This window comes from Ostrea edulis, chromosome 9, assembly GCF_947568905.1.
Source record: "Ostrea edulis chromosome 9, xbOstEdul1.1, whole genome shotgun sequence".
Classification (NCBI taxonomy): domain Eukaryota; kingdom Metazoa; phylum Mollusca; class Bivalvia; order Ostreida; family Ostreidae; genus Ostrea; species Ostrea edulis.
In genome coordinates this window covers 58,092,308-58,120,120 of record NC_079172.1, presented here as the reverse complement: position 1 = coordinate 58,120,120, position 27,813 = coordinate 58,092,308, and the positions used below count along the sequence as shown (strand labels likewise).

The 27,813-nt window shown below is 36.1% G+C and overlaps 1 protein-coding gene and 1 long non-coding RNA gene across 3 annotated transcripts in view; one reads left to right on the top strand and one right to left on the bottom strand.

Annotated features, from left to right (window-relative positions):
* Nucleotides 1-18,351, bottom strand: part of LOC125658916 (solute carrier family 23 member 2-like) — a 38,387-nt gene extending 20,036 nt beyond the window's left edge. Inside the window, exons 1-3 of the mRNA XM_048890370.2 lie at nt 17,932-18,351; nt 1,485-1,642; nt 1,199-1,302 (exon numbers count right to left, since the gene is read on the bottom strand). Coding sequence (XP_048746327.2) covers nt 1,199-1,302; nt 1,485-1,642; nt 17,932-18,108 — 439 coding nt within the window. The 5' untranslated portion in view covers nt 18,109-18,351. The remainder of the gene's footprint in view (nt 1-1,198; nt 1,303-1,484; nt 1,643-17,931) is intronic.
* On the top strand, nt 1,864-6,134 carry LOC125658935 (uncharacterized). Of its 2 annotated transcripts, none has more exons than XR_008798672.1 (5): nt 1,864-2,521; nt 2,840-2,973; nt 3,109-3,326; nt 3,671-4,333; nt 5,113-6,134. It is a non-coding gene; the product is annotated as an uncharacterized LOC125658935 (long non-coding RNA). The 2 variants fall into 2 exon arrangements; XR_008798673.1 differs by having other exon boundaries at nt 1,864-2,545.
* Nucleotides 18,352-27,813: the final 9,462 nt, after the last annotated feature.

Genomic DNA, 27,813 nt, shown 5'->3' with positions numbered 1-27,813 from the left:
CAATATCCAATGCCTAGATCTATATGCGAAATTTACAACAACTGTCAAAATCAATATCCAATGCCTAGATCTATATGCGAAATTTACAACAAGTGTCAAAATGAAATATCGAATACGTAGATACGTGAAATTTACAACGAAATCAATATCGACTGCGTTGATACGTGAAATTTACAACAGACGTCAAAATGAATATCGAATACGTAGATGCGTATGTACACCGTGACATTTATTCAGGTCAACAAATGTCAAAATGAATATCGAATGCGTAGATCTACATGTAATCACGAAATTTACAACAGATGTCAAAATCAATATCGAGTGTGTAGATACGTGAAATTTACAACAGATGTCAAAAGGAATATCGAATGCGTAGATACGTATGTACGCCGTGACATTTATTCAGCTCAACAAATGTCAAAATGAATATCGAATGCGTAGATCTATACGTGAAATTTACAACAAATGTCAAAATGAATATCGAATGCGTAGATCTATACGTGAAATTTACAACAGATGTCAAAATGAATATCGAATGCGTAGATCTATACGTGAAATTTACAACAGATGTCAAAATGAATATCGAATGCGTAGATCTATACGTGAAATTTACAACAGATGTCAAAATGAATATCGAATGCGTATATACGTGTACGTGAAATTTACAACATTGATTTGTTGGCTTCCATCACTCACAAAATTATAAGAGAAGTAACATTTCCTCTCATCCATACAATGTGAAGCCAGGTTCCGACATTTCTCTGAAGTATGAATGTTTAATTTCCCCTATTCATATAACCACAGCATATTAATTAATTCATATCGATACAAGTAGGACCACTCAGTATTGTCTGCGAATTATTGTAATTAAAATGGAGTTTCACTTTAATTATTCACACTACTCCTTAATGTGTTATGAATTAAGAAATCTTTAGATAGGCCTTTTACCATACATGTACATGTACATAACCATATTGTAAAGGCACTATACAATATTTTAGAACAGTTTTGTCAAAGGGATTTCCCTCTCTGTCCAACAAACACTATCACTGTTGTATGTATGTCAGTGGAATTCACAAGTTACATGTACGAGATAATATTATAAATGTTAAATTTGAGCAATGAATGTTTTCAGTGAAATATCAGCGTTTTTAGAAATTTATCCAACACGTGTTTCATGCAATTAGTCAATAAATACCTGAACTGAAATTAGTTGGTAAATCACACCTCGTCTTATCCAGGACCTGCATAGCTAATAGAGGAATCAGAAAATCGCCAGCTGCTCCTTGAAAGAGAGGGAGTCTAAAAGGGAAGAAAAAAATGTCAACGTTATATTAAGAGATTATATCAAATTGGGTTTTTTTCTTCTGTAGGTGCATATTGTTTGTTTGAAATTGCTTTCCGTACAATGTGTATCAACTATAGATACCTTGAACCAGTGAGACTGATTTCCATATGATATACATCAATTGTTGATACTCTACCTTGAACCAATGAGACTCATGAGAATTGTACAAATCCCTGACATCAACAGAGTAGAACTCAGTAGTGTCGTTTTAATGTCTTCGTATGGAGCTGCGCATGTCACATCCGCGACCAGCAGGGAAACCGCCATAACTCCGGACAGGGAAATCAGAGTGTGCTATCAAATTGAATGCTAGATTATCATATACATGTAATCTGAATCGAATCAATGGATTTGGTACACCATATTCAATCAGCAGCTGACCGCCGCGGTGGTCTAGAGGTTAGAGCGTTCGCCCCTCATGCGGAAGGTCAGGGTTTGAATGCCTGCCGCGACAGACCTAAGTCGATAAAACAGGTAGTTACAGTTCCATCGCCAAACGCTTGGCATCAGGTGTGAATGTCACGGGTCCTAGGGGATGACCTTAAAACGGATTTCCCGTGTCACAGTAGGTGTGGCACGCTAAAGAATCCTCACTGCTCAATGGCCGTAAGCGCCGAGCATCGGCTTAGATTTGAAGCCCTTCACTGGTCTTGGTGACGTCTCCTTATAAGTGAAAAAGAGGAACGTTAAACAAGATACGTATACAATCAAATCAATCAATCTATAAGACTTGTTTTATGTGCTACTCTCTATTCCCAGGTGGACAGATGATGGACGATAAACTATAATATTCAGACGTATGACTGTTTTCTGTGTGCATGAGAGAATGATTTTATGTCATGAAAAGTTACATTATAACCATACATTGCTTGTGAGACAATCACACAGGGGACACATGAAAATGTAATCAGTGACTAAAATAGTATAGGGTCTGTAAGTCTCGTCATGTGATTGCCGAGATTTAGCGAGATTTTTAACTTCCGGGTACATCAACTTCTCGTATTGCACTGTGTAGAGAGCGATATACATAGATATAGCGTTATCAATCGATTATGTGGAGGTTTTAAAGAGATAAACATGGGGATTGAAGCATTAGTGGAGTCGTCGAGGATTCTTCGCTTCGTGTTTGACGAATTACGTGTAATAACCGTCCGTGTACAAGCGTCGATGAAGGTACGTCTTGCAGATAAAGTGCAGGTTGGTAAAAGCGTAATCAATGAGCTAGAGAGATGTACGATACGTTTTTATATTCTCAAACCATTTCAATTGAAAATATATGCATACTTAAAAATAAAAACGGATTATGCATAAAACATGCTTTGTGTTTTATACGAACGTACTGGGGAGGGGGTGGGGGTGAAAAACGATACAGGTACGTACCGGCAGTTTACATTTGTATATTCAATAAACAAAGCGCATTAAATGTGCCTATATATATATCAGTTACATCACAGATGGGTTAAGCTTGTTTGATATTTAATTATTTTATAGATATGCCTTGAATCTGAGGATGAAGGTGATGTGCACTCTGAAGTCATCATCAACATGGATGTCTGATGCCAGTATGTCCATAATGGGGCAGTATAAGTGTCAATCTTCATATGACAACAAGTTTTCAAAGGCAGGTACACAATTTAAAGATAAAAACAATGTCAATACATGGATCTATATCTATCATGACTATAATATACCCACAGTAGGTAATGAATGGGTTCCAACTGTGAAGATAAAAAATTTACATGTATATTGGAAATTTTCAGATATAAGAAGGCAAATATAACTGATGTAAAATACGCCGGTAGTTGGATAAAACATACAAAGTCGGCATAGCCAAAGGTCACAACAACAATGGAGGAATTAACTGCATCCTCATTTCTCAGGACAACCCCTGAAATTCTTAATTGAGGCTAAATGCCCATTTTCAGCTGGAACAATGACAATTAAAGAGGCCTGTGCAAATGTTGGGATTTCCCTCTTAGTAAGTCAGCATTATAGATTGAACAGTTACATGTACGTGTATATGTACCTAATACATGTACATTAGCTGTACATATATGTATTCATATATTATGGATGTATCCATGTGTATTATGACTTTATAGAAACATTTTATGAATGAAATATAAGTACTACTTAGGCTTCATTGTGATATTGAACTGTTAATGTTCTTTATAAACTTTACTTGCATCAAGTTTTGAATACTGCAGTACATCTATGTTAAAATAAGTATGCATGTAGTATAATACTTTCACCCCTAATCAGAGCACTTGTAAATCATGTTGAATATTTCATCAATACATGTAATGACATTTGCCATTTTAGAATGTGATGCAAGGGATGGTTCGCTGCACCTCAAAACAAAGTATGAATATTGGCATCAGATTCAAGGACAACAATACCTTAAAGACACCTAATGCTGTGATTTGCTAGTGTGGATTCCTATTGACACTCAAATAGTTCACATTGACAAAGATGTATTATGGTCAACAAACATTTTAAGCGTGATAGAGTTTAATTATAATCAGTCATTTTTCAACATTTTTCAAAAGGGTTCTGTGACTTTTGAATTTGGAAAAATTGTCAACATTCTGATCAAATTAGGAAAACCTAGACATTATTGTAAACATGCTAAATATATCATATCAAACAAGAAATCAAAACACAAATTGATGTCATTCTTCTTTTATTTTACATATTCAACTTTCTTTTCTTTAAGCTCTTAAAATTTTCGACTATTCTTTCTAAATTATTTAGAACTGATGTGTCTTTGTCATGTCATACATAAACTATTCGCATTGAACTTATTTTTTAACACATACGTTTTTTGCCAGTTTTTATTATTGGGAAAAGTGCAAGTTGAATTGGAAAAATATTGGTAAATTTTGGAAGGGAAAAGGGCTTATATTCGGACCTAAAAATGGGTCTTTAAAAAATCACTGATAATAATAAAATATTTTGCAGTCTAAAACACACACATAAACACATGTACAGTCAACTCTCGATAAACCGCCACCTTTTGTTCTTATGAAATCATGGCATTATAACGAATTTGGCGATGAATTGAATTACTGCCATCTTGAAGAAATAGAGTTACCGTTCTTTTATATGTAAGAGTTATCTTTTGTCCTGACTTGCGTAAACCACATAAACAACGCCTTTTCTAAGTCAGTATTAAGTGCACTGCGGTGCCGTTTCCTGGCAGGCGAGCCTTCAGAGATTGGGTCAGGGTCTGCAAGAATTGCATCCTTTGCTGCTAAGATGTCGCCCACTGTCCTTCTTTTTATAGACTTTTCCCATAAAACAAAAAAAAATGATTTGCAATATCCTGATGGGTACATTTTGGATGATGTCCTTGGTACGTAATGATTTTTTCTCATCGAAATTTAACAGGACCCTCTTTCGTGGCGAAGCCATAGCTAAATTGAAATGTGTTTCTATGATGTATAAACAACTTGACTACAGTTCATCTCGAGTAATTTTCTTGTTTATTCAATATGTACAGCAATTACTGGGATCCTTCTGTCCAGGTGTACGCCGGAGATCGATAATGACCAATTTACTGCTTCACTGACCATGTGCACCTATGGCGGTTTATCGAGATAATTAACATGTTGAAATAGACTTTTGTAATGAAAACACTGTGGCAAATGGCGATAGCGAATTTGGCGTTTTAACGAGAGTTTTAAGTAACAGGAAAAATGTTCCTAGAAAAATGCGGCGTTATAACGAAAATGGCGATGAATTGAGTGGCGATAATTCGAGAGTTACCTGTACATATACTTTATTACGATATCAGTGGTGCATCAATCAAAGTTATGTAATTACATGTGTACTATTGGATAAACATTATAGACAGAGTTTTTCTTATTTTAGATGAACCAAAATATGTAAAGACAGTGTCCAGCTTTACAAAAATCATTAAATTACAAGCATTTACTAAAAACAATGGATTTTTCATTTTTTTTGTTTTAATAATGCAGATTTGAAAACCTTTAGAATGAGAACAAAAGGCTTTATTGTTAATTGATTGTATACTGTTTAACGTTCTACTCGAGAATATTTCACTCTTATGGAGATGTTCCAAAAGGCTTTATATTTATATGAAAATGTAGAAAGTTATATAGCATGTATGGTATTCATTACATTTAACTTTAAAAATTCAATGTGGCAGGTATGTGCAGATTTAAGGTATATATATACATGCAATTGATCTAATAAGTTTGTAGAATTTATCTGCAATCTTCTTCAAAAGGAGAACCTAAAATTCACATGGGCCACACAAAGCTGAAATATTTTGACAGATCAGATACTATGGCTACGGATTTTTTTTTATTATTCTTTTTTTCGTATCCAACATGGATTCTGCATCTGCAAATTTTATAGCAAAGTTGTGCATCCTCTTTTGAGAAGTGGGATTTATTTGTAAGAAAGAGTGGGATATATTAAGTGTCATGTCATTTGGAAGTTTGTCAAATATACAAAATCCTTTGTCCGCCAGGAACATATCACCAACTTGCAACTTCTCTAATATGCCACAATGGTTCACAATTGCCGAATCAGATTTGTATCCAGCATAGAGATGGAAAAGAGCTGCATTAGGTGTAATACACATTAAAAGTCTTTTCTTTGTGGCGACTCTTGTAATTACTGTAAGCGAAAGACTGGCTATTCATATCAATTTGGTCATATTAGGTCACTTCTGTTGCATCCATTGCAATCTTCAATTCTTCTGACTTTGGTATTTCAGTTGAATGGACACTCCCAACAGTGTTCATGATCCCTTCAAACAAAATTTCATGAGGATATGAAAAATATCCATAGAAAATGGTGTATACAGCAACATTTATACCCCCCCCCCCCCCCCCAAAAAAAATTACTAGGTAATTGAATATTGTGAAATCTGCGATGACCTGTGAAATTGATAACTAGTCAGTGTATAGAAAGTGCATTGTTCATTAACAACTGCTAAAACATACCTTTCCAGGGTCTTTTAATTATGATGTTCCCAATTGCCATGGATGGTTTCCTTTAATTAAGCAGGTATATTTCTCACTGCAAGTTTACAACATCCTAGTCTTCAAGGGAAGCTGTAAGATCAAAAACAATACCATTATAGAATTTGGTGTGCATATAAATTTTGATAACACTGAAATGAGAATGAATACAGAAAAACCACCTGACATTATACTTAACAAAAGCAGTTATAACTTCCTGGTTTGATGTACAAGTATCTGGTATTGACAATACTTGTATCGTACACTGTACCTTTTTAAATGTTGAGGACTTGATATTGTATACTCATGATCATTTAGATGCACTTCATTGTTGTCTGGTACAGATATATTGGTAGCAGTATCAACTTCGGTTCCTACATGTACTTTTGAAGCAGATGCTTCTGCTTCAGCAGGTTTCGTAACTTGGTGTCTATGAAAAAAAGTAATATACCATAAGTTGCTGTTTTTATTGACTGAGTGGCTCACTACCCAACAAAGTTGTAGTTTCTGAAATCAGCACAGAATATGAGTTTTACAATCATTCTTATCAAGGCCATATGGCACTTTTACATACTTATACAATAAAGATATACGAGTTCTCTTGAAACACAATACAAAATTTAATCATGCAGGAACCTATATACAGGCAAGTAGTATCAAGGGTGTCCTTGTCAACCCTTTTTCTAGCAAGGTTATTTTTCTTCTATATTGATACAATAAATTAGTGTCCCTTCCCCTTTTCTGGCAGAGGGAATTATATAGTAAAAGATGTTATTAAATATTGAAATCAATACCGGAGTATAACTGCACCCCCCCCCCCAATTTAGGAAATTGTAGTCAATTCTTTTCATTATTTTATTTTTTTATCAGTTCGTCTGTCAAAATCTTTTATAGGCCTACTCCCCCTCTGAAATAACTATACAACGCGTCCAGTATATTCTGTCAGTTTATACACACATGTGTTGATTTGACATTATGATTATTCGTTGAATTATGATGATATTACATACCTACATCTTTGTATCCACCGCTTCCTTACTGTAGCATCGACTAGGAACCTAAATAAACTACATGGCAGAGTTTTCCCAATCTCGTGTGTGCAGCCGATCGCAAAACAATACTCCAAATTACATATTAGAGCGGACTCGCTGTTATGACTGTATATGTTGCAAACGTTGTTGTACCCGGAAGTAGTAAAAACGAAAGTGAAACCAAACGAGACTTACAGACCCTATTGTTCAATTATTCTGTTTTTAAATCATTATACTTAATTATTAGGAAAAAAATCTTTAACTGGCTATTTATTACAATTAGAAATAGCAAATTTTCTATTTATTCCTTATACGAGTCCATCAGTTAAGGACCGCAATAGGCCAATCCGAAAACATGAGTTATCTTTCCTTGATCCGGAACATAGTGCGCTTGCGTAACAGTAGGTTAAGACTTCCGGGTAGTATATTCGAGAAGCGTCATTATCAACAGTGCAGAAGGCTACGAATATATTGCTGTATAATTTTACAGTAATCACGCCAAGAAATATGTTAACGTTAATAAAAAATCTCAATGCCTAGGTTTACTTCATACACGTGAAAATAACCAACTTTGCATGTAAAAATAATAGAAAATTAATGTTGTATAAGTTGAGGAGGACACCCCCCTCCCTGATAGGATGTACTGATGTAATTTCCTACGACAGGCCTGTCCCGAGACCGAGACACAGTTAGATTATTCTAACTACACCCCTCCCCCATTTTCCAGGATTTCACGTGTTTTATAACTGAAATTAGTACATGTATACAGGCGCGTAGCCAGAAAGAAAATGAAGTGTACGCGAAGTATTGCAAGGGGTCTGGGGCCGCCGTGAGGCCCCAGTGGGCGAAGCCACCGGAAGCTCCTGAATTTTTTCTTGTCAATTTCCAAACCCAAAAGAATTCACAAAATTATTTTCTAAACTGTTTTATTATGCCAACTCACCGTATGTACTTGGACTGACTTTACATTCGTTTTACGAATTTTTTTCGTTGTTTTCGACCGGTATATAATGTTACTGATTACAAAGAAAATCATAATCCGTCTACTACATGTACATATATGACGTAGATTTTTAAAAGTGATATTCGACATGGTGTTAATGATTTGAAATTCTATAAGGACTTTAAAGATTGAATGGACACAATGATGTTGATCAAATCATAAACAATATAATGCAGTTATTTTTTAGGCACAAATATTTTAACGGCAAATCTCTCTCTCTCTCTCTCTCTCTCTCTCTCTCTCTCTCTCTCTCTCTCAAATGACACGTACGCAGTTGCGTACTTGCGTATATATCATATATTCCTTATCTTTAGCCCGTGTTTTAATACAGTTAGATTTATAATTAAATATCAGAAGTTCAATATCAATGTAGTACATTCAGCGATGAAAGTTCTGCCACGATGTACGTCTAGGTATGTCGGACTGACATCTCTAGATTCTGAAAATGTCCATCTCCTTCGATTGGTGAGTAAAATTTAACCCAGGCTGTACTTGTATATGAAACAGAGGCCACTGACAGATTTCCAGCTGTCTGCCCACAAATTTTATACAGTTTCAAATACAAGTATAACCGTAAAGAAATTCGTCGTCACAACCCATCTTTAAACTGACATTTACACATGCAATGCTTTGAAAATTAAATAACGTATAATTGAACGCCCTGAATTTATAGTCGGCAAGAGTATGTAGGCCTACCTGTAAATACAGCCATTTTGAGTAAAATATTTGGACTTTTACTCAAATTATTTTGTAAATTTGTGGCGAAAGGGGGTGTTTAAATCTGTCATTGCAATTTCTGTTATGACACGATATGTGCCTATACATAATCAAGTAGATTTCAAGGGGGCTAAAACGAATAAAAGAGGGAAGATACAGAGACGTCAAAAGCATTCTATTGGGGGGGGGGGGGGGTGGTAAATTTACCTACCCCCCCCCCCCCCCCCCAGAGAGTACATTTGAGAATACACCCCCCCCCCCCTCGGGATCACACAGGTCTATGGAAAATAATCCATATCAGTCTAGCAATATTGAACAAAATTAATGAAAAATATTATTTAGTTACCTATTTTACTGCATTTTAAACATATCAGTTGATATTAACAATCCTAGCTTCATGCTGCAGTGTACAAAATGATTTGCACGTCCAGGTACTTTGGAGAAAGTTACCCAATGATTGCAGTCTGGTTTATTTTTGAAAGAGTCGATTGGTGGTGGTGGAATAATTTTAGCCCTGATAAAACAATGAGAGCGTTGATTTCCTAATTTAATTGATTTTTTTTATTTTGAAAAGAGGGGGGGGGTGTTATGCAAGATCTTTGCACCACAGGCACTCGACGTTTTAAATATCTATAATAAAAATTAAAATTACCTACAAAATAATTATGTCAGTCGTTATTGGAGACATATGTAAACAAATGAATGTCTGGGTGATTTCCAATTTAATTTTTAAAATCCCCCCTACCCCCGAAAATCACACCCGACTCGATCAAGAAATTCTTTTTTTTTCCATTAACATTTTCTTACTCTCTCGTACAAATTATTTCAACTGTTCTCGATTTTGAACAGCGCCCATACTTATATAACTATACATATAATATATGCGCAGTCTGACTGTGTTACTACCCGGAAGTTGTCATATTCACACTAAATGTAAGAATACAAAGAGAGATAACTCACGTTTTCGGAAAGGCCTATGTGCTGCGCGCCGTTTGTAATCAGGGGAAATAACTCGCACAGCATTGTGAAAAATGTAGGCCATACGATTCATTTCTTTAAAAAAAATATTCATTTGTGTTTATCTCAAAAATCTCATTGAGCTGATAAGTTAAAAAAAAATGAAAGTTGATATTTATTCCATTGATTTACTTTTGTATATCTACTGATGATTGAAAAGGAGCAAATTTACTGCATCCAACATGAAAATTTATTCTAAAATTGTAATTATCACTTCTTTCTCAATCTTTTTATTATCAAGAACAGTACCATTATATTTAAATTATTTTGTGTTTAAACAGCCCACCCCCAGGAGGAAAAAAATGAAAGCGTGCAGGTCATGCTTACCGTTTCGTGCAGACCATTCACAAAGTGGTCAGCATTTCGTGCAAAGCGTTCCATGCAAACCGTTCACCGTTCTGTGCAAGAATCATTTCGTACCATCCGTGCAAGTGTTGTAGTTCTACGATTTATGGTCTGTACATGTACAAAAAAATGTGTTCGCTTCGCAACCGAGAGGTCCTGAGTAAAAATAAATATAAAAAAAAGATTGATTGGTTGATTGATGTTTTCCGCCACATTCCGCCACATTCAACAATTTTTCAGTTATCTGGTAGCGCCCAGTTTTTATTAGTTCAGTTTCAGTTTACTTTATTCACTCACACCATATTATGGTACATGAGGTACAATATATACAATATTTACAAATAGAATATATTATATGCAAGGTACACGTGAAAAAAGCAGGGAGTTGTTTTATATACATAAAATGAGTTAAGGAGGACAGAATTGGTCATATATTTTAGATATAAAACTACACAATTTGATAAGTACATTAGGGTCTGAAGTTGACATTAACTCTGAAAATTTGAAAAAGTTAGGTTTGTGACAATATTTTCTACACAGATACTTTCTTCTATAACATTCAAAAAACTTACATTCAAGGATAAAATGATATTCGTCAGCTATCTGACCCGTATTATAGATATGGCAAAGTCTTTAGGAGTGTCACACCATCTTCCAGTCTCTACTGGGAGTTGGTGATTTGAAGTTCTAAATTTGATAAATATTGTTCGAAGTTTTTTAGGTAAAGTATTTAAGTATTTTTCAAACCCAAATTCACTTTTGAAAATGCCATACGTTTCACCCTTAGATGACTCCCGTATATCACTTTGCCATTTCTGTATATACTGATCTTTAAGACGTCGTTCAACAGTAATTTTTAACCAGTTTGTATTAAAAAATGCTTGTTCATTCCATATATTGGAGTGTCCACAAAGATCAAAAATATTTTTAATACAAGATAACCAAGAATTCTTATAACTTTCTCTAAGATCATGTACATACTTATACAAACTACACACAATCTTACTATCTGGATTTAAAAATAACCTTCTCCAGTAAGAAATCATTCTTGTATACACTGTTACATATAAAGGAAAGCGGCCAGTTTCTCCATAGACCATATAATTTGGAGTACTACTTTTTAAGTTGAAAATATATTTAAAAAATTTTAAGTGCATTCGCTCAATAATGTCAAGATTTTCGAACCCCCAAATCTCACAACCATACAAAAGTACAGGTGCAACAACTTTATCAACTGATAGATTATATTGTCTAATTTTTCGTATAATCCCATACATGGCTTTTTGGGTTTGCTCACATAAATGTTTTTTTGCCTTGTTAAACGATCCTGATCTGGAAAAAATTATACCCAAATATTTGAATTCTTTCACAATTTCAATAACTTTGTTATTAAAGTAAAATGTATTATTTGGAGGTCGACCTTTGGAAAAAACCATAATTTTTGTCTTATCGACGTTGACATGTAATCTCCACTGAATACAATATGAATGAAACTCATTAAGAGCATGTTGTAATCCCATTGCAGACTCTGATATAATCACTGTATCATCGGCATAGAATAAAATAAAAAGTTTTAAATAAAGTAGACATTAGTGGAAGAGAGAACCCAGATACAATGTACCTGGGAAGAGACCACCGACCTTCCAAAAGTAAACTGGAAAACTTTCTCACTTACCGGCGCGAGCGGGATTCGAACCCGCGCCGACAGAGGTCAGAGGCCGTGTGATTTTGAGCACGATGCTCTAACCACTGCTCCTGCCAAACCTAAGAAGTTAATATAGGTAGCCATTGCTTCTTTGCCAAACGCTTGACATTTAGAAATGAGAATCACGGGTCTTTCGGATATGACATTAAATCCGGAGGTCCCGTGTCGCGACAGGCGTTGGCACGATAAAGAACACTCACTACTACGGCTGTAAGCGCTCAAAATAGGTCAAGATTTGTGGTTCTTCACCTACACCTAGGGACGTCTTTATATGAGTGAAAAATTCTCGACGGTACATTAAACAAGCTGCCAAACAACTGGCTATGTATATAATGCATTATATTATATGTATACCACACTATTCTATATTATACTATCCTAGATGTACACTATACTGTATATCATGTATATCATATTATACTGCGCTATATTATACTGTAGTTGTACGAGTTGTCTCCCCATCCTAAATGTACACTATACTATATATCATGTATATCATATTATACTGCGCTATATTATACTGTAGTTGTACGAGTTGTCTCCCCATCCTAGATATACACTATACTATATATCATATTCTACTGCGCTATATTATACTGTAGTTGTACGAGTTATCTCCCCATCCTAGATGTACACTATACTATATATCATGTATATCATATTATACTGCGCTATATTATACTGTAGTTGTACGAGTTGTTTCCCCTCCCAGAAGGGGGAGATATTGTTTTAGTGTGAATTCCTCCTCTTCTTTCTCTTCTCATAAAAAAATTGTCCGGGCCATATTTTTTGTCTTTGTGGGTATACTATGATAAGACAGTGTGACGCGTACCCTTTTTGATTACCTTTGACCTTGAATTTTTATATAAAGGTCAAATAATAGACATTTGTAGTCTTTCCTGTCTTTTGACATAGGACTTTGATAGTTGGTATGTGGGTATACCATGATAAAACAGTGTGTTGCGTGCCATGTTTGATGACCTTTGAACTTTTATGTAAAGGTCAAATGATAGAATTGTGGGAGCTCTTTTGTCCGTACCTTAACTTTTTTGGCATAGACCTTGGATATTTAGAATGTGGTTATACCATGATCAGATGTGTCGAATGCAACAACGTTTTTGTGATCTTTGACCTTGACCTTTTATGTAAAGGTTAATGATATAATTTTTGGACTAGGCCTTTGATATTTGATATACATGTACATGTACCATGAAAAGACAGTGTGTCACGTGTCATTTTGATGACCTTTAGTCAGTTTTTGTCGGGACCATAACTCTTTTGTCTTTGATATTTGGTAAGTTTAATTTACTATCATATAAGCTGAAACCCCGCGCGAGAGCGGAAAGTCACAATTGTATAATATCGAGGGAGGACTGCATGTTTGAATTGTTGCGCACATGAATTGAATGAAAGGTTTCTTTAATTCAAATGAATTTAAGAACAATTTTTAAATAATTGCTTGTATTCGTTATGTTACCTTTATTGATATTGGATACAGTAAACACATCTTGATTATTAGGGAGTCACTTGGAGCTCCATATTCAATGTTCCTTATGTAACATAAATTATCTCTCTCCGTATTGATAATTGAATAATATTGCGAATGTGTTTATAATGGTAGTTTTTGTCCAGTGCGACAGTCTAAGGGCAAAATTATGAATACCCGTCGATCGCCAAACGCAATAATGGAAAACATAATGAAAGAAAAACTGCTACATTGTGAAGAGTGGCCTAATTTCGTGGACATTGTCAAATAGTGTAAAACCTAATTTTGGTAAAATGTTAAGTTATAAGGCGCAAACTTCCCAGAACAGCCCCGGACCACTTGATACCTGAGTCAATGTACAGTTTTCGACTTATCACTTACTTTCAAGATCTGTGTCATCACAAAACATGTTCAACCAAAATAAAAACTTTTTTGTGTTTATTCATGTGTTTGTACATACCAGTAACTGTTATTAAATTATTACAAAAAGTGTCTATAATCACAGGAAAAATCAAGAACAACGAAAATATCAGATGAATATCGCATTTAAAATTTATCGATGTGTCAGATCGTTGGTCTCGGGAGGGGGTGGGTTCCTTTGTTGAGTGAAATGTATATATGTAATGCAGTATACGACACGAGTTTTATACACCCCACCATGGAAAGTCCACGGTGGAAAATCCACGGAGATCCACCGTGTCCTCCGTGTTCCACGGTGTGTTATTTGCTTCCGGGAGTTTGCTGTGGTCATGGGCGCCTTGCAGGAGGTTTGAAAATGTGCCGGCGCGATATCAGATCTAGTCTTAGATCATGGGTATCTTGCGCCGAACCAATATACATATTCCACACTTTTTGCAAAAACACTTCAGAATCTGTTAATTTCAAATACCCGGATTAGCTGTTCTATTGAGGTGGAAAATCCTTCGAATTTGCATGGAATATACAAGTTATACACAGGTCATTCTTTTAGTCATAGATCATAGTCCCGCAAACCCGACAATTTTTTTTATTGGAAAAGCTATTGAATGACGAAATATGACCAAACTGCAGATTGAACTTTATAGAGCTCCGTGCTAACATTATTATATTTTTCAATGTATCAGAAGGGGCATGTTGCCGGTTAATTTGTTTAAAATTCTTGACAAGCAATAAGAAAAAAATTATGATTAAATTCCCCGATTATCAAAACCTTAAATTGTGTACATGTGTGTGTGTGTGGGGGGGGGGGTGTTTGTCTTCATCCTTTCAAACTGTCTCATTCCCCCTCCCCTCCCGACTTCAATTTCTTAGATCGTGCAGTGGGTAGGTCGCTATATAGATGAATTCTTCGCTTTAAAGCTTACATATTGCACCCCTCCGATTCTACGTGCCCTTAATTAACATGTATGGATGTAAAACCTCGGTGTCAAATGCACTTAGTTCTTAAAAAAAAATAAACAAATAAACAGACGAAAATAATTTTAAATTAACGATTTGCATTTTAGTTGCTTCTATTCATATACGCTATCGATTATCAGAAATTTTTAAATTAAATCATTTTAGATGCATGAAATAATGAAAGCAGTACTGAATCTATAGCATCATGAGAGAGAGAGAGAGAGAGAGAGAGAGAGAGAGAGAGAGAGAGCATCCATAACTATTGCTTATAACATATGTATACAGGTATGGGAAGTTTAAAACGTACTGTATAAATCTTGAAAGTACATTTCTTTCTGATTAATTATCCATTCCCTTTCATTCTGATATTTTTTATTCCCCTCCCCCTTTTTTTCTTTACATGTTAATTTTTTTTGGCTGGTCCGGGTTAGGACTGCCCCCTTTCTAAAACGCTGTTACGTACCTAGCTGTCTATCTCCCTCTCAGTTAAAAATAAAATTACATGTATTACAAAAGCTATACTACAACTTCTTTTGATTTACTGGATAATTCTTCTGTTTACCACCATAATATATGTTTATACAAGCGTTTTTTTTATTTTATTTTAATTTTTCCCGTCTTCGCTAGCCAAGAGTATTCGTCCACGAAGAGCACAGTGGACCTAAAACCCATGGCTAGCGAAGATGACTTTTACCCCCATATTGGGTGTTGCTAAAACGCGTGACGGAAAATAGAACGGAAGACGGAACGGAAAACAGCAGAATTTAAGAATTAGCTAAGATAACACAAAAATGGGAGGAAAATACTTTATTATGATTAAAATCAAAATTTTGGGAATTCGTTTACCGCTAACAATTTTATCTTAAAATTTTACATCTTGAATTGATTAAGCGAAGTTAAACGTTTGTATAAGAATATACAAAGCATTTTACAAGAATTTTGAAATATCGACATTGACAGATGTGTTAGCGAGCAGCAACACCTATGGGAGAATGAAAAAAAACCACGTACTTTAAATCCCCCCCCCCCGTGGCAAAACGTCATTAACGCACATTTATATGTAAATTTACACATAGTACCGTGTATTTATGTACTTACAACAGGGAGTGTAGTATGTATATAACAATGGCAATTCATTATCTTATTAAGTCAGCAAGTTAAACATCTTGTGTTTGATATATTACTTTTTAACTAACAGACTTTGTGACCTCAGCACCCCAATATTAAATAGGGAGGACTTCTAGCAGTTTATTTCTAAACTAAATACTTGTATCTTAATATTTAGATTAATAATGAGGTGACCTTTTAATTCCATTCAAGCATAAATTGTCTATTTGCCTTTTATATTTCATATCTGTTAATTCCTCACAGTATGGATCGTAAACTTCACCTTAGTTTTCATTGGTTCTGTTTCAATCTTTCGTTCCCGTTGTATCTCTTCGGGTTCAACATTTATCCGTAGGATATCGGTAAATATACTTTCACAAAAATTCATCCCAAATGAGGCAAACCTTTTATAAACACCGGACTCGTTCGCTTTGAAATTTGATGTGATACATAAATACATAGATGTGTTATACCAGGTGTAGAACTAAATTACGAATAAAAGCAAGTTCGATTTAAGATTATTCATTGGCTATAAAATTTGAAAATTCAAGTCTTTTTCAGTATGATTAATTTTATCATTATTATTATTATCTTTATTAATTAATATTTTTCATGGTAAGTTAATAATTATAAAATACATATGCATTAGTATGAAGTTTATAAAACGGTGGATCCTGTGGATGACTTCAAGCTCTTTATAATTTCTGCTTCCCTTGTTCATGATAAACCTTTTATTTTGCAAAATGCTGACCTCATGACATTATTGCGTACAATATATTTGGCCATCCACAAAGCAAAGTTCAAACATAACAGATATGGAACCCACAGGAGTCGGCAGTTTATCTGTAAAGGTCTACAATTTAAACAACAACCACTGAGCTTCGCGAGCGTAGCGAACCTGTGGTTGATTACATGGCAGACCTTTACAGATAAAACTGCCTACGCCTGTGATCAAGCTTGTTTGTTTTTAATTCAAAGTAATTTTAAGGAATGCATGTGCTATTTCTATTCCAAAACCAGGTATATGAAATTTATGATTTCCTTATATACATTTATCTATATTTCCTTTGGCATTGGAACTTACAATTCCATCTTGACAAATATCATGGCTACAAAATTGATAAAGCGGATAAAAACAAAAATCGAAATGTTTTGATGGTTCATTTGAGGAAAAATTAATTAATTTAGAAATTAAAGGTGAAAATAAAACTGTTGCCTTGTTAGTTATTTAATTATTACTAAGCAAATGCAGTATGCAACACCAGTGTTTGATTTATTGTATGAATGAAATAGCTAAACTGAATTCTCTGTATAATCTCGATCATGTTGAATATGAATGGAAAAGATACCTCTGATTCAATTCGATAATCGATTGTAAATTTCTACCGATTCTCGAACACGACTAGTAAGTTGGTTGATTGCTTTACGTTTCGTCGAGAATTTTTCACTCATATTGAGACGTCACCAGCTGTACATGTAGGTGAAGTACTAAAGATCTTGACCTATGCTTAGCGCTCAGGGCCGTAGCAGTGAGGGTTCTTTATCATGCCAACGCCTGCCTCCGGCTTTAAGGTCATATCCGAAAGACCCGTGAATCTCACTTCTAAATGCCGAGCGTGTGGCTAAGGAGCAATCACTACGTTGTTTAGCGACTTAGGTTTGACGCGGCCATGGCACAAGAGGGGTTCGAACTCGCGAAGCGAACGCTCTACACTGAGATACCGCGACCAGTCTATTGTAGTTGTAAGGTGTTAAATGTTCATGTACCGTTACGATGAAATCACTATTAAAGAGTTGTTACCTGGAAACCACAGAAGATTGTCAGGTATATGGGGGGATGGTCGGAGGCTCGGTACAGAAGTTGCTTCTGTCGTTCATCTTGAATCTTAACAGCCAGTTCTCCTTTCTCCAGCCTTGTCTCAATCATCAATCTATCAGAATCAAGAGAATTGCCATTTTCACAGTCTCCGATCCCCATTTTCCAGAGTATTTTCCTCACACCTTTGTCGTTTCGATGTAGACTTTAATTCATACACCCTCAGCTTGAATAACTGCGTATTTCTAACGATATGCAGCAACATTACTATTTGATACATTTCATGCATTGATTTAGTCAACGCATAATTCAACTGATGCCCTGTCGAACTCATTCGTCAGAAGCACGGACCACATGATTTCACATAAAAAGCCTTGCGATTACGATCTGGCTAGGATTTATCGAAGAAAAAATATAAAACTTAGTTTTCTTTTATTTGAGCAGTCAAAATTTGAACAAAATCTCAGAAGTGATCATCATCTTTCTCATCCGTAAGCACAAAAGGGCGTTCCCAGATGATAAAGTGAAACATAATTATTTATTTGAATTTTTTTTTGTCAAAGTAGGACCCATTTCATGTTTACCATTATTTACACACTGATTTTGACTACGGATAACTCCGTTTACCTGATCAAGATATAGGGCTCACGGTGGGTGTGACCGGTCGACAAGGGGTGGTTTCTCCTCCTAGGTACCCAATCCCACGTCTGGTGTGTCCAGGGCTCCGTATCTGCCCAACTCTTAATTTTGTATTCCTTATAGGAGTTAGGAGATTGATCACAGTTCGTTAGCATCATCTTTTCATTTTCTGATCTCTCAATACTGTTGCCTGTGATACTTTCGTTGACGTAAATTTTATGCAGTGTTTAAATAGAATTGCATATACTTTTTTCTTCTCCTTCAGAGATGAATCCATTGTAATAAATATTCATTGTAAAATTTATGAATAGACTCTTTGATTCTTATATCTCTGTCCCGTAGAAGAGGTTAATCTATTCATTTTATCTATTTATAAATAATTCAAGCATTGTCCTTTTGAGTTTAATGATCAATAACGGGCGTGGCGTTGTCTCCTCAGAAATTGGCTAATACGGTAGAGTTACCTCCAACATGTAGGTAGGTTGGTTTTCTTACGTCCTGTCGAATAGTTTTAACTTCGCCAGATGTATGTGAACTACCACAAACAGACCCATGCTTAGCGCTTAGGGCCGCAGCAGTGAGGGTTCTTTAACGTATCGATGCCTGCCGCGACATGGAACCTCCGTTTTTAAGGTGATATTCGAAAGACCCGTGATTCTCACTTCTAAATGCCAAGCTACAGGGGCTAAGCCCGTTTTAGGCCCGAACTCTGTGTTACCATAAATATAATTTATGATTTATGGTGTCACAGAGTTTGGGCCCAAAACGGGTTTAGCCCCTGTGTGCCAAGCGTTTGGCGACGAAGAAATCACTATGTTTACGTCTTAGGTTTTGACGAGGCCGTGACACGAACAGGACTCGAACTCACGAACTCCTGGTTACGAAGAGAATGCTTTACCCCTAGGGTAAAATCTACATGTATATAGAATACTTGATTGCCACAAAGTAAGGTCCCCCCGGGGTTTTGTTTAAATTGTGTATGGAAAAAAGTTTTAAGTAGACCTGTAACGAAACTTGCTACATGGAATGTAATCTATTCCCATGATTTCTTAATTATGTTCAAAGTAATGGACAAAAGTTGTATAGAGGCCAATAGGCAGAGAGGATTGAAAGTCATTGAAAATTTACAAGTCCCTTATAAAATTTACAAGTCCCTTATAAAATTTACAAGTACCTTATAAAATTTACAAGTCCCTTATATTTGTTTGAAGAATTTCATGTTTGTATACGTACTTCTTGCAACCAAATTATCAACCCATGCATCTACTATTATCAACCCATGCATCTACTATTATCAACCCATGCATCTACTATTATCAACCCATGCATCTACTATTATCAACCCATGCATCTACTATTATCAACCCATGCATCTACTCTTATCAACCCATGCATCTACTCTTTGTTCGTATTAAATATCCTGAAATCAAGTAACACCGTAAATTAATTTTCGATCGATCGATTAGATAGATATGGATTAATATAGCAATACCCGATACCTAAAAGCGTCGAATACATAGTGGATGCAAGGTCAAATACAAAAATATATAATGTGTAAATTATACGGTATTAACTTATACGGTACCAATTTTGATGCACCAGATGCACATTTCGACAAATAATGTCTCTTCAGTGATGCTCAAGCCGAAATATTGGAAATCCGAAATAACAAAAAACTTGTACGAACTAAAAAGCAAAACAGAGTGCCAAACCCTGGAGTCAAATTCGTTTAAGGATCAGAGCTATGCATGAGGGAGATAATCCTTAATTTTGAAATGAATTTCTAAATTTTATCACAGCAATTAAATATACATCCGTATTTCCAAGCTAGTTACGAAGTACATGTATATGTACTTTGCTACAGGGCTGTAGATACCCTCGGGGACTAACAATATGACCAACGACACCAATAATTAGATTGTCAAATTTTTATCGTAATCAGGACAAACCGAAAAGTTTTACACAAGTAAATTATGTATTAAAAAGTAGCACTCAATCTACAAACGTATACACCTGCAAACATGCCGTTTTGAAAGACATAATTTCGTGAACGAATATAAAAAGAATACCCTTAAGATAGACTTGAAAATTCAAGGTAGCAAGGAATTGTTCCAAACTATAGGCCCGTTCAACTTTCTTTTAAAATGGAGTAGAATAATTTAGGATACATGTCAAGTGTAGTCGAGTGCGTAATGAAAACAAGAGTACCGCAAACGGTACAATATACGCCCGTCGGAGTGAAATTCACCCTGGAAGCATATCGTGCACTTTGAATTGATACAACACACGTTCTGAATGGATAAGCCTTAAAGTGGGTCATTGTGCACCAATCCATCTGACCTGTGAACTGATTATGTATTTCTCTGTTAGTGAGGTTGAAACAAAATGTCGGTGCAATATCTATCTATGATGATAAAAAGTCCAGGAAACCATTTGATCTATTTTTAGCCCTAAAGTAGGTCATGGGGCACCAATAAAATTGAAATGTTTGAAATGTGAACTGATTAAGTATTTCTCTGAAAGGGAGGTTGTGACTAAATTTCAAACCTGTGACCATACCAAAAAAAATCTGGAAAACTATTTGACCTACTTCTACCCCTAAAGTACTGTATGTCATAGAGCGCCAATCCAGCTGAAATGTTAACTGCACTTGTCTTCCTCAGAGAGGAAGTCGTTGACTAAATATTAGAGCAATATCTGTATCCATAATGAAAAAAAATCCTGGAAAACTGTCTGACCTATTTTTAGTCCAAACGTAGGTCAAGGATGGACCAATCCGGCTGAAATACAAACTGAACATGTATTCCTCTGAGAGGAAGCCTATGACTAAATATCAGGGCAATACATGTATCTGTATCCGTAATTTAAAAAAACACCGGAAAACTGTTTGGCCTATTTCTTCCAAAAAGTAGGTCAAGGATGGACCAATCCAGCTGAAATGCTAACGGAGCTTGTATTCCTCCGAGAGGAACCCTATGACCAAATATCAGGTTAATATCTATCCGTAATGAAAAAAAAGCCCGGAAAACTGTTTGACCTATTTTTAGTTGAAAAGTATGTCATGGGTGGACCAGCTGAAATGCAAAGTGAACTTGTATTCCTCTGAAAGGAAGCTTATGTGTAAATTTCAGGGCAATATCTGTATCCATAATGAAAACAAAGCCCAGAAAACTGTTTGACCTATTTTTAGTCCAGCCGGACAGACGCACGGACAGCGCCATAACGTATAAAAATGATATACTACATGGAGGTGTCACCATGATTACTAGCATATATATATATATATATATATATATATATATATATATAAAGATGGGTGCAAATACCAAGGTAACACACGTGGTCTTATTTCGACGAAAAGGTACACGGTCCGGCAAAAGGTAGGTAGCTGAGGGGGGAGGTTGATAGCCCCAGATGAAATGTAGACTAGTTTTAAGAAGGGTAGACTGAGTTCTTGATTGTGCACAGGTCCTTTATTCCCTCGCACGGTACTCTAATTGTGTGGGAGTGGTGCGCATTTAATTAGGCCAATCAAAGCATGAAGGGGGCGCCTGCTAGGGACATCTTTTGTACAGCAACACCAGCATGCATGGATGACATGTAATTTGGGATTCTAATTTATCAACCACACCAATATGAAATACAAGTATTGAGAAAACAGGGCAGTGTGATTTTTCATTAGTCTGTCATAACCCGATTTTAATGTATACCCCCCCCCTACCCACATGTTACGTATCCAAAAAATGCCCTCTGACACCAAAGGCTGAAACGATGTAAGAACAGCCGTACAGTAAATTATAGTTCGTACTGAACACATCGAATTAAAGCAAGCCATTAAAAAAAATATCCGTTTGTCATGTAACAGTTCCGACCGCATTGTAATCAGTATCAAATCTTTGTTCATCCATGTACTTCCGATATATCTCTAGTACAAGATGGATGGGAACAGAAAAATTAATGACAGTTTTCACCTGGTGTTTAGCAACCCCTGTAGTTTAAAATATTTCAATTTCAAACATGATCAATGCAAATTTAGACCCAATTTCCCTCAGGTAACCCCAAATTTGTTTACGATCGTGGACGTGGTTTAATCGCTAAATTTATAATATAAGATAAACCAAATACAGTGGGTCTTAAGGCACATCCATTTAAGGTTGAAATTCTGGGTTGTTGTTTTTGTTTTTCAAATTGTCAGAACCCAGGGGCTCCCCTGGATCACCACCAGGGGCCTACATGTAATTGGCGTACACATAGCGTACTATTCTAGCAATTTCTCCCCGTCAAACTTTCTCTTAGCAGTCCCCCTTCTCGGAAACATGTCTACATTGTACATAGCAATAGCTAGCCAAAGTTTGATGTGTACGCCAATTTCCTCGTGCTCACTACAACAAGTAGACCGGAAGTCCCCTGTAAACCGATCTACGTAGACATACAAATAAATCGATCAATACAAGTAATTTCACAAAGCATTTGAATCGCCATCTTGTGACTTAGTGACATAAGCTGTATAAATCTTGATGTGGTGAGCTACCTTAAACCATGAGAGATAAATATCTACAGGCTTGGGATATATATTTGTTTAAATATGAAGGCCATGGGACACATTTCCCTGGTCCCTGATGACTTGTTATTGGTTTGTCTGTGTTTCTGTCTGTAACGTTGTCCATAACATTTGAACTATACCAGAGAAAACTTTATACTTGGTGAAATGAACGATCATCAATGCTACTTGTACATGTGAATGCCAGGTCTATATCAAGGTCAAAGGTAAATTTTGTCGCATTTGAACTTGTATGGCCAATATTACTGGTATATAAGTATCCCATCATCTATGACAGATGCTTGCATGTACTGATAGTCAGATAGTCAGTGACAACTCAAATACATGTACAATCAAATCACATCTAGCATTTTTATAGTCTATTTGGAAATTAATATTCTATGGAGGGTACATAATTTGTCCGCCCTACTCCTCCCAGTTTTCAAGTGAGGACCTTCTTATTTTGTGGAGTGTTTGTATGGGTATTGAAGATGTGCATGTGGGATGGATTTTGATTTTCTTCCATTTTTGAAAAAAATTACAGGTTGTTGAACTTAGTCTATTTTGAGGAAATCTCGATTTTTAAGCTTTGTTCATATGAAAGTTTGTCATAGCCTGATGATGGCTGATACTACCTGAAGCAAAGTTATACAAATTATAGCACAAGAAAAACACCCTATGTAAGCATTTCACGGGCGTATTGTGTACCGTTTGCGGTACCCTTGTTATATCTTGCAACGCCCATCAAGTGTAATGAATAGAAGTACATATTGCACAATACCATAGCAATCGTAGAAAAATTAAACCGCAAAAGATAGTCAAATGTGGTGCATTGTCATTTTAAACGAAGTCCTTATTTGTTATGAATCAAGGTACAAAGTATGAACTTAGTGCACATGTAGGAAAGTCGACCAGCAGTTATTTTGTAATACACCTCACAATGCACACGTACTACAGCAGACTCACTCGTACAACTCATCGTATAAAACCGCCGTTTAATTCTATCGAGAAGTGACGTTTTCTATTGCCACCAAGCTGGAGTTGTCTCCCTTCATTACATCCTTGCACCTCTAGTAATCAAGTCCATCTCTTGTCGAGGGAGATAGCGCCAGGAGTTGACTAATGTTGTCTTCTTGATTGATAAGGAATTTTTTTCTGATAAACAACACAATGATATCAGTAAATAGCAAGTCCGAGATTATCAGTAATCAACCTACCTGTAGTATGTGAGATTATCACTAATCAACATACCTGTAGTTTGTGAGATTATCACTAATCAACCTACCTGTAGTTTGTGAGATTATCACTAATCAACATAACTGTAGTTTGTGAGATTATCACTAATCAACATAACTGTAGTTTGAAATCGGGTATGTTGATATTCTTGATTGACACTTCATTACATATTGATGTTTATAATGAGCTATTAATTCGCACTATTCTTCAAATCACGCAGTCAGGAGTTTACCTGTACCCTTTTTTAATTCAGATTCTTTATTTCTACAGCTCATCGATCATAAATACAAAATATTTACAAATACAATGTATATACAAATAAGACAGTAGCGGGTGAGTAGACATACAGATACAATTTTGAGGATATAAAATCAATGCATTTCAACATACATATAACAATACACATGAATAATATGTTGTAGCAAGTACAGAATTCATAAGTTACATGAAGATCAAAACTTTGTAGCCTGTTGTAGGAACTTTCCTAAATCACTGAGTTCTTTTGTATTATTTACACTAAGAAGCTTTACTAATTTAAAGACACTGAGTTTCTTGTAATATTTTTTTTTTATTTAAACCGTTATAAAAAGGGCATTTTAAAATAAAATGAAATTCGTCTTCTAACTCATTTAGGTTACAAAATTTTAAATTTACTAGACATTTTAACCATGCAGGGTGTACATTTTCAAACTTTTAATTCATACAATAGAAATAAAGAGGAATGATTGCTATGGTTCTCTAATTACAATGATTTCAATGATGTTTCATAGTTATATTAGATATTATAACAAATATATTTATTTGAAATATTTTAAGTTAACGCATGCTTATATACAAAGCAAAAGTGATTGCAATATTGAAGTCTGCACTATGTTTGAAATATACCTGATCGAATAATTGTATCTATATTTTAAAAAAAAATAGATGAAAATGAGTAATGTGTTGCAAAATTAATAATCTGTGTACAATGTGATGTGTTACAAATCATGAAACGCACATTTGACGAGGGTACGCAAGTAAATGTTTTGTTTTACTTGTGGTAATTGAGGTCAGAGAGCACTTGGGGACCTTCTCCAACATTGTACTTGTCCTTTTTTTAAACAGCGAGTCAGTCTGCTTAAGGTCCATTGAATCGATAAGTGTAAACTTCTAAACAAGGGAATACTTATGAATGAATAAGTATTAATCACGCTCTCCGTAGGTCTTGGAAAGTTATGTGTGGCGTCAGCTGACAGCTCTTCACACCGACTTACCATTGCTCTTTCCATGACACAACCTTAGGGTTCGTCCGCAGGCTTCCAGCAGCTGTGCTAGATTCTTATGGCACACATAAACTACGTACTCAGTTAACACTGTTTGTTTAAGATGTTACTCATTTAACTCTTAATCACTTAATTACTGGTTTAGGAGCAAATTGCTAATATTTTTTTTTACTATAACAATACGTTACAGCAAAGTGCCTGCGATTTAGTTGTGGAGTTCATTGAAAAGTAAAAATCTCGACAATCAAGGAACATTTGTCTGTTGCAAAAAATAACGGAACTTAACCATTAGAAAAGACAAAATTAGAACAGCAACTCGAACGTAAACCCAATGTATAATTGTATCCTAACGAGAAGGGGTTTTAACTTCTCAAAGTGTAATTATTCCTCGGGTCGTTTAAACTATACTGAGAAAAATTCCTTATAAAACAAATGATCGTTTAATGTTTCTTAGTAATTCTGTGTACTTTTGCACGTTCCTACAAATCAAGTGACTAAGGATAGATCTCTGAAGACATTAACGACTCTTAGTGGCCTCAGTCGCCGAGTGCACGATTGCTTACGCCTGTAGCCAAATACCTATCAGACGTTATGCTGAAAACATGGCATTGAGGCTTGCGGCAGAGGGTCACCTTCTTAACTAATATAATGAAAATTATATGTGGTATGCCGTGATACATATTAATATATTAATGTGATTTGAGTGATATATATATATATATATATATATTAAAACACGACTGAAGAAGACCGGTAACACGGTCGAAATATTTCAACAAAGTGTTTAGAGTTTTTTCTATATATATATATATACTACTCAAAATTTCATAAGGATCACTAGGCTATATGTGTGTAATTTACCACTAACATAACAAAAGACATAAATTTGATTCAGAAACGTGTCTACTCGGGTTATGAATGAAAATTCATGAACGGCATGAACTTTTATCAATACGGAATGCTTGTAATCTGATAACAACACCAAAAGGCATTTCATTACAAAAAGTTAACAGCAAACCAGAGAAAGAATCACACAGTTTTTGGGGATAGTCCATCATTACACTAAGTCGATGAAGTGTCAATACCGGGTATGGCCTCCCATTGCATCAATTACGGCTTGAAAACGTTGAGCCATGCTGTCAATGTTTCCAATGGGAAGGTTGTTCCACTCTTCCACGAGGGCGTTTCCGAGCTCTGCCAAAGTCGTGGGTTGTGCTCTACGGCGTGAAAGGGCAACCTGCAGCATGCTCCATACATGCTCAATCGGGTTCAAGTCCGGCGAGCGCGCTGGCCAGCCCATACGGACAATTGCCTCCTGCTGAAGGTACTGCTCCACCACCCTGGCGCGATGAGGACGGGCGTTATCATCCATCAGGATGAACTCAGGGCCAACAGCACCAGCGTAGGGTCTGATGTAAACATCGAGGATCTCATCCCGGTACCGCACCCCCGGCATTGTTCCTCTCTCCAGGACATGAAGATCTGTTCTTCCATTCCTGCTGATTCCACCCCAGACCATGATGGAACCACCACCATAACGGTCATGTATACTGCTGTTGGCATCATGGAAACGTTCACGTTGTCGTCGCCACACTCGGTGCCTCCTGTCTGTAAAGTCCAAACAATACCTGGACTCATCGGTGAACAGAACTTGAACCCAATCGTTCTGTGTCCAAGTGACATGATCTTCAGCCCAGTCCAATCGCTCCCGCCGATGTCGAACAGTCAGAGGGACTCGAACACATGCCCTTCTCGAGTTGAGACCTGCATTGTGAAGCCGATTCCGTATCGTCTGAATGGACATATTCACCCCCGAGGCGTTCAGGAGGTCGTTACGTAGGCTGGTTGCTGTCCACAAGGGATGGCGTCGTGCCTGAAGAGCCACAAAATGGTCTTGGCGTTGGGTTGTCGACCTCTGACGACCACCCCCATGTCGGTGTGCTGGTGTACCAAAAGTTTGCTGTCGGTTCCAGGCCCTGTTTACAACGCTCTGGCTGACGTTTAGTGCATTTGCAACGTCACGTTGTGAATATCCAACGTCAAGCATTCCAATACATCTGCCCAGTTGTTCTGTCGTCAGGCGACGCCTTACACGTTGAGAGGGCATTGTGTTGATAAACGTAGTGTAAACACTCAAGTGAGTTTAAAATTTTAGAAAGAATCAGACACCGATGCCTGAGTGAAAATCGT